At 36.6% G+C, this 8,165-nt stretch overlaps 2 protein-coding genes across 2 annotated transcripts; both read left to right on the top strand.

Annotated features, from left to right (window-relative positions):
* Nucleotides 1-1,138: 1,138 nt before the first annotated feature.
* On the top strand, nucleotides 1,139-3,709 carry LOC117781254 (transcription factor glial cells missing 2). Its single transcript, XM_034618007.1, has 3 exons — nucleotides 1,139-1,765; nucleotides 1,835-1,925; nucleotides 2,636-3,709. Exons 1-3 carry the CDS (start codon nucleotides 1,139-1,141, stop codon nucleotides 3,595-3,597), a joined length of 1,680 nt encoding a protein of 559 aa, XP_034473898.1. The 3' UTR covers nucleotides 3,598-3,709.
* A 757-nt stretch (nucleotides 3,710-4,466) lies between these two features.
* On the top strand, nucleotides 4,467-8,026 carry LOC117780959 (thioredoxin-2). The gene is made up of 3 exons (XM_034617660.1): nucleotides 4,467-4,619; nucleotides 7,191-7,337; nucleotides 7,404-8,026. The coding sequence occupies exons 1-3, from the start codon at nucleotides 4,596-4,598 to the stop codon at nucleotides 7,551-7,553; spliced, it is 321 nt and encodes a 106-aa protein (XP_034473551.1). The 5' UTR covers nucleotides 4,467-4,595; the 3' UTR covers nucleotides 7,554-8,026.
* Nucleotides 8,027-8,165: the final 139 nt, after the last annotated feature.

The raw sequence follows: 8,165 nt of genomic DNA, 5'->3' as shown, positions 1-8,165 counted from the left end.
ATATCACCTTTAACCGACGCCCCAAAGAGTTATGTATTTCCAAACATTTCATTTGATGCCCACGCAAAAACACATCGAATTCAAATGTTCAGTCGTCTCATTTCATTGGAATCGTTTAGAGTTGTAATTAAGATCAAAGTATTACCAATAAAAGGCGACCAGAAATGGTACGAGTATGGAAATGAGTAGAGTTTCAAGTGCATTCACTTATCATTTAGTTATTTTAACTACCTTTAATGTAAAGTACTTAAAGGAAGACTTTTAAGTTGAAAGCGTTCTTAGTTTTAATATTTAAAATTGTAAAAATAGTTGAAATGAAATTAAAAGCAAATCTATTCCAAATTCTTATACATTTCTTTATTCCGGAAAATTTATCTTAAACATAAAATTACTTTTCTGGTACTAATTAATTTTAAAAACCTATGAATTCAATAACTCCCTACTATGCATGTATTGAATCAGATTCTATGAATTTAATTTATTTATTATTGTCTTACATGCTATAATAATGGCAAAAAATTCGAAAACATGAAAATATTGTGTGAAAAGAAAAGATGGAAGATGGAGATGGAAAAGTGAGTGCTCCAGAGCAGAAAGAATAATTAAGAAGAAATCTAAAAAAAAGGGATACAAATATTAGTCCCCAACATAAAATACAACAAGATTAAAAATTAAAATATACAAGATTGAAGAGTTTGAAAATAATTTTAAGTGAGATTTATAGATGAAGTCAGATTAAGAATAAGAAGTATTAAATTATTATTCAAATTAAACTGTTATCTACATAGACAGAATTATTGGATATGAGAATTACAAGATACACCGTCTATAATAAAATACATTTAAATTAAAGAGGACGGGATAGTACATGATTTTCGTCAGAAGAGAATATCCCAAACTATCTGGAATTTTAATCTTAAGAAATACAAATTATTTCCAAGATTTGTTAGCTGAAAATATCTCATTGAAATAAAATTACAGAAATGGCTACACTTTCAAGGCGCACTACCAACAACTCTCACAATCCGAGCAACATCTTCAGACGCATTCCCAACAACATCATCATCAGCAGGAGCAGCAGCAGCAGCAGCAGCAGCAGCAGCAACATCAGGAACAGGAGCAACGTAATCAATCCCTTATGCAGGGCGCATCCACCTCCAATGCGATGACGACGCACAAATCGAAGCGAGATTGGGATATAAATGATGCAATTGTGCCACAAGTGGCAGACATTGAATTCGATGAGTTCAGCGAATGGAGCGATGGACATGTGCGTCTTATCTACTCGGTGCACAACGAGGAGGCCAAAAAGCACATCTCTGGCTGGGCGATGAGAAACACGAATAACCACAATGTGAACATTCTGAAAAAGAGTTGCTTGGGCGTTTTGATCTGTTCGCAACATTGTACACTGCCCAACGGATCCAAGATCAATCTGAGACCGGCCATCTGCGATAAGGCAAGACGCAAACAGGAGGGTAAAGCGTGTCCCAACAAAAGTTGTCGTGGCGGGCGACTTGAGATCAAACCATGTCGTGGTCACTGCGGTTACCCCGTGACACATTTCTGGCGGCACTCGGGAAACGCCATCTTCTTTCAGGCAAAGGGAGTACATGATCATCTGCGACCGGACCCCAAGAATTCCAGTGTCTCGAAGCGTGCATTTGGACGTGTCTCCCTCACTTCCAGTAATAAGGTCACCACAACAGCCTCAAGGACTGCACCCAAGAAGTCGGTCATTGCTGGTTTAGTAAAGCAGGTCAAGGTGAGTTCCTCTAGATATTCCATAAACCGTCCTATATAGTATTTAATCTCTTGCCACATTCGCTTGCAGCAACAACAAAATCTAATGGGCAAAGTAATCAAGAGGAACACATCGAGTAATCCACTGAGTCACTCCGCCCTAGAAATATATCAGTTTAATGGTAAGAATAGCTAGAAATTTAAGTTAGTAAATATCAGGGTATCAAACCTAATTAATTATCGGTTCAGTTAGGGATTCGGGTTTGTTTGTATTTTGGTTTTCTTTTATCGGTTACGAAAAATCTTTGTATATCGGTTTCGCAACGGTTACCGGTTTTTGGTAGTTTTCGGTTTCATTTCGGCACACAAAAAAAAAATATAACAAAACTTCGTTGATTTCAAAAAACATATTTTAAATACAATCAATATTTAAATTCAAAATCAAAATAAATGTGAAAAACGATGATTAATGCTTGATTAAACCGAAACTAACCGTTAGACATGAATAGGTTATTTCGGTACGAACAATTTTGGTTTAACGATTTGTTTCGGTTAGGGTTTCAGTTAGGGTTACCTATTTCAATCAGTTAAAGGTTACGGTTTTCATTACGATTTTAGTCCCTGGTAAATACTACAGGATATCTACTACTCTTTAGTCGCCTGTAGTGTGCACTGACTTGGTTATCTCAATTTTAAATTCTGAATAGGTGTATTTGGATATGATAATAAAGTTTTTTTAAATTATAGGGTATCTACCCAGTCTGTAACTCTCTATTTGTTATTTATATTTTTAATTTAATTTTTAATATAATTATTTAAATAAATAAGAACTGGGAAAATTCTAAAACATTTTCAGAGTACAAGTATTGATCGAACCTGTTATTCATTGCAGCTTGTGGCAAGTGCACCACGTATAGTCACTGCACCTGCAGCTATCTGGAGGACGCCACACGCCCCCACGGTCTAAGTCAATCCTCCAATTACATGAGCAGCTCCTGGCCCCTCCCAGCCGCCGAGTCAGCAAACTGTGATCCTCCGGCTAATGTATTTACGGTGAACCATCAACACATTACCTACAATTATCCCATTTACCATGCCACTCCGGCTGCAGCAACTGCCGTGCCAAGCAAGTCGCCGAGCTTACCCTACACTTGCATCTCGGAGTTGTCCGCCTATCAGCCCGTAATCAACAATCAGTCCAATCTGTCCGGTTATAGCAATGCCAATTGCCAGCTGGCTTATGAAACCGGATCTCAGTTGGCCACCCCGGAGCCGGAGTTTATCAATTACTCCCAGATAAAGCATTTGGGGGGCACGGACCACCACGGCTGCAAGGGGGAAACGACGCCGACAATCAAGTATAATGCGACTGTGGAGACGCAGCCGGTGGCAGGGTATGCGGAGGATAACTACGACTACTATTACAATCGCGAGTCCAAGTCCGACTACGAGTTGCAGCAACAATTCGCTGCAAGCGCTGCCGGCCATGGACATTATTATGAGAGCGCCAATAGTTATAACGGCGTCAGTTACTTTGACACGGGTACAACAGCGCCAGGCAATGGCAGCGGCGGCAGCACGAACCTGGATGCTAGCAGCGTTAGCGGCGGCAGCACGAACATTGATCACGGCAGCTACGGCAGCTACTACGATCATTATGCCAACTATGAGCAACAGATGGCGGTAGCTGGTGGCTATGCAGCCGCCGCCGCTAGTGGCGCTGCTGGCGCTAATGTTGGTGTCGGGGCTGTGGCAACTGGTGTGGCGCCACCAACGCCAACACTCACATATCATCACCACCATCATCATCACTTGCATCACGCACAGGCACAATCAGCACACGCAGCCCATTAATAGTACTTAACGATCGTATTACTCATAGATTCTAGCTAATAGTTCTTAGAATAGACTACGTTTTAGATTTGAAATCTTAATTTCTATACGTATTATTTTTATTATTGTTTTTCAATCGCAAAAATAAATTATGAAAATGTTGTTTTGTAAGGGTGTGTACTTTTAAATAATTCGCTATCAAAGGAAAAACTAAAGAGCTGTCAAAATTCTACTAGATTTGTAAATAATACAAAATTTACTTTAGTCAATGACATGCAGCCCATTGATCAATAAACAAATGTTTGAACTAGTAAATTACTCAGACTTGGAGTTTAATTCATGGAAACCTGAAAAAAGACCCAACGTCAACTACATATTGCCCACTGGCGCCATCTTTCGTAAATAGGTAAAAACAATGTTTACCAATGACAAAGTGTGTTGAACTTTTAATAAAATACGATATGCTTTAACTAGTAAATTACTCAGACTTTGAGTTTAGTTGACCTTACGTCAACTACATGCTGCCCACTGGCGCCATCTCTCGTAAATTAATTCATGCCATTTTAGCACTGTCCGCCGGCATTTACAACTGCTAGATGGCGCTTATTGACAAAATGTTGCTATTCTTAACAGCTAAGCATTTACTTATAATTATTATATAAAAATTAAATAATAAAACACAGCTGAAAATCTAAAAATAAATTATTTTAAATAAATTATGAACAATTAGGCTAATCGTGAATTCCCCAACGACCACCACGACCAAGAGGGACAGCCTTGCCAGATGGGCGAAAATTGGTGAACTCTCTATTCCCCTCATTAGCTAACGCTCTCTTTGGTGTGGTGAAATTGCTGGAAAGTTGATGACAACGAGGTGTACGCGTTGGGCATTGGCATTCATTGCGTTTAATTCCCACGAGTCGGCTGCGTGAGTTGTGCTAAGCTGTCCCCTAATTTAGTAAACTTAGAACAAATTTCTACCGGTTGTGTTTCACTTAACCCCAAAAACAATCAACAAAATGGTGTACCTCGTGAAAGACGGTGTAAGTACTAAATATAACTATTAAGCAAAGTATCTGTGACATTCCTGCGGATGAATTTGTGCTATCTATCAAGCGTTAAGTAATAAGTGAAACAGTAAACTACCCCAGCGACAGAACCTTTCCCTTCCCCTTCATCCACTTGACTTTCATATCATTGTCATACGCTTTCGCATATAAAAAATACAGTCTGCTACGCTGGCGATACAAATAATAGAGAAAGGCAAGCATATAATAATGATATCATCTCTTGCGGACAACCGAAAGCCATCGCGACGCCATAGAAAGTGGCAACTTTTTTAGTGTTTCAGATACATTCAGTAAGATAGATATATTAGCAAGCGAGTCGAATGTATATATGTCTTATATAGACAGGCATGTGCTATTTGTTAGACAAACGTTTTTTCATTTACAATTTCCAGTATAATGACATTGCATTTTCACTATCAGCATAGAGTCCGCTTGGGTTTATTAGTTAGCCACAGGGTGTTACCTACACACACATCTATACATATGTATATATATGTAGTTTGTCATACATATACATATATAAAAATGATGAGATTACACATCGTTTTGGCGGGCGACTCATAAGAAAACCAGTTTAAAACTTTATATGCACTCACTGCCATCTAAGAATTAATAAGAATTGCGTCAGTTATACTAAATTTAAATATTTTAAGCCACAAAGTAAACTTGGAAATTTTGTCATCATTTAATGACGTCATATGGAGGCACTTTCACAAGGAAATAAAAGCATAAGGCCTCTTAAAATAGAAAAAACATAAAGTCATTATTTAAGAATTTAAATGAAATTTTAATACATATTATATATATTTAGTATACTTAATAAATTGCTCACAATAAAGTTGCAACATTATACTTAAAAATATTTAAAATGTATTAGCAAACATTTGATCAGATTAAGATTGCAATGAGTAACAACGTTTATAATCAATTCGAAAAACAACAAGTTCTTTTTGAATTATCGTACGATTTTAAGAGTTTTTGCATACCACATCCGGTTCGCTTTATAATATAAGCTTAAAACGGAATACATTTAATTTGTATCCAACACGATTCAAAATGCTTAGTTAATGTTGTAGAAACTTTCGCAGATTCTTTATGACGTTAAAAATACTTCGTCACCATAAAGACAGCTACTTATTTGCAGTTTAATTCAGTGTTATGTTATTATAACTATTTAATACACATTTAGATTCTGAGAATTTATAGAATTAAGATATTATGAAAATTCATAAATGAATCATCATCTTGACGAGTTTCTAGATGTTTTCTAGGCATAATGCGACCCATTCTATACACAACAAAAAAGTGGGTTAATATGGTAATTGACATAGGCATATGAAAAACAGGTTTTTATTTCAGTCACATTTTACGAAGGTAATTGAAATAATTTACTCAAAAGATTTCTTATCAGGTTGAATACGCCAAATATCAGCAATATTAGTTGTAAGGGGCGTGAACTTCTGGCGCTTACTGTCGTTAGTTACTTACTAACTAGTTTACCTGTTACCTGTACTTAATTTCATTATAATGAATCATGGCGGTGTTTGCCTTTACTTCATGTACAGCCCGTTTACACGGCCATCATAGTGTCGTGATAGAAATGACTACAATTAATTAAAGGTCACATAGAAAAACGTGACAGGACCCCTTTACAAGACTTTTTTCCCCAGTTAGTACAAGACACAAAACAAAACCCGTAAAAGCTCTTGTTAAAGTAAAAGTGCAACCAGTATGAATACGCCCACGTACATGACCATATTTTGATATTGAATCAGTTCGAGTTTTACTCAGAATTGAGATCAGAGAGATTACAATGCCATGGAATGTTTAAACTTGACCTCAAGAAACACATGTAGAAAATGTTAATAAAATTGTAGAAAATATTCTAGAAATTCTTTGCTGAAATTTAATACACCAGCAATGGTAAAATTTTAAATTCAATTCATTTCAAATTGCTGGAAATTGGCACAAGAATTTCAACAAAATTCTAGGTCCGCCTCATTTTCATTTATGTGTAAGTCCCTAGGTATGCGAATAGTTGTGTTCCTTTTCTAATCCAAATGATGGTAAAGTAATTAAGTAAATGGCTAAATACCCCAAGTGGGCCACGTGGTTGATGTTGGGGTTGGTAAATAAAATAGACCAAATACAAATATTAAATTGCATAAAGATACGAATAAGTTGTGGGGTTATCGTTAAATTGTATATGGTGTGACTGACACATACATATGTGAAAAATAGCAACTATATGAATAATTGTATCTATGTGGGATTGATGTTTTTATATAAAATAAAACTCAGGCATTGTTACTATACAGTTGTAGTTGTGCTTATCACCCATGTTTTTAGACTGCAGATAAGCGCGTTCGTGCTACAGTAGCTGCCAAAAGCAAATCGATAGCTGAATATGCAATCCCTGCCATATATGAAATCTGATTAAATTCATTAAATTAAGCAAAACACACTTGGCTTATAATTGGGTCAAGTGAAAATAAAACAACCAATCAATAACTGTGTTACGACTCTCATTCTGTTCATTTACAGGCTGACTTCAAGACTCAGCTGACGAATGCTGGCGACAAGCTGGTCGTTGTGGACTTCTTTGCCACCTGGTGTGGACCCTGCAAGATGATTGCCCCCAAGCTGGAGGAATTGTCCCAACAGTATGCCGAAAAGATTGTTGTTCTCAAGGTAAGTTTGCAATACCTGACACTTTCCAGCAAATAATTTATGCTTAATAACGAATCATTTTTGCAGGTTGATGTAGATGAGTGCGAGTCTATTGCCATGGAATACGAGGTGTCTAGCATGCCCACGTTCCTGTTCATCAAGAATTCTGTCAAGGTGGACCAGTTTGTCGGCGCCAACAAAGACAAACTGACTGAAGCCATTGAGAAGCTCATCTAAGCAATGCCTCAAATGCCTTTTAATGGATTGTCCTTAAACAACAAGTGCAACAACAACTATAACTAAATGAATAAGACAATTCACCTAACGTATTCAAGAGTTTTCTTTATGAAAAATGTAGTTAATTATTATGTATTCCATAAGAGCAAAGTTTGCCAGTGACGTGTCCAGCACATGCCTCAAACATTCAATCGAATCCCTTATTGCACTTGGTTATCACCCAGATTTAGAGCATTACTTGGAACGATTAACTTATTTGATGTGTTCAACACTGCAGCGCAGCATAAATAATTCAGATATAAAATATTTGCAAAAGGTTGCTTTAAATGTAATTACAGACACAAATTTTATTAATTCATTATATATTTAATACGAATTCCTTTTGTAGCGCTAAACACATTGTAAACCCATTGTCAACACAAACAAAAGTAGCAAACTCGAAAGAAAATAAATGTAATAAAAATGTTAAAGAACGCTCTTTGTTAAACTATTGATTAAAACTAATATACACTCCCTTTTTAATGGTCAACTTTTCCATTAGCCACAATGAGTTGAGCATTCTCGATTAGATTAGTTACAACTATACAGAATGGCATAAAGATAATTTTTACT

Source organism: Drosophila innubila (assembly GCF_004354385.1).
Source record: "Drosophila innubila isolate TH190305 chromosome 2L unlocalized genomic scaffold, UK_Dinn_1.0 4_B_2L, whole genome shotgun sequence".
In the NCBI taxonomy this organism is placed as follows: Eukaryota; Metazoa; Arthropoda; class Insecta; order Diptera; family Drosophilidae; genus Drosophila; species Drosophila innubila.
This window is presented reverse-complemented; position numbering and strand designations above follow the sequence as displayed.

Bases quoted from the DNA above. Each gene is read 5' to 3' on its own strand.
- LOC117781254 (XM_034618007.1), top strand. From the start codon at position 1,139: ATGCAGGGCGCATCCACCTCCAATGCGATGACGACGCACAAATCGAAG. The intron at 1,766-1,834 runs GTGAGTTCCTCT...ATTCGCTTGCAG, and splicing joins GTTTAGTAAAGCAGGTCAAG to CAACAACAAAATCTAATGGG. The intron at 1,926-2,635 runs GTAAGAATAGCT...TATTCATTGCAG, and splicing joins AGAAATATATCAGTTTAATG to CTTGTGGCAAGTGCACCACG.
- LOC117780959 (XM_034617660.1), top strand. From the start codon at position 4,596: ATGGTGTACCTCGTGAAAGACGGT. The intron at 4,620-7,190 runs GTAAGTACTAAA...GTTCATTTACAG, and splicing joins TGTACCTCGTGAAAGACGGT to GCTGACTTCAAGACTCAGCT. The intron at 7,338-7,403 runs GTAAGTTTGCAA...TCATTTTTGCAG, and splicing joins AAAAGATTGTTGTTCTCAAG to GTTGATGTAGATGAGTGCGA.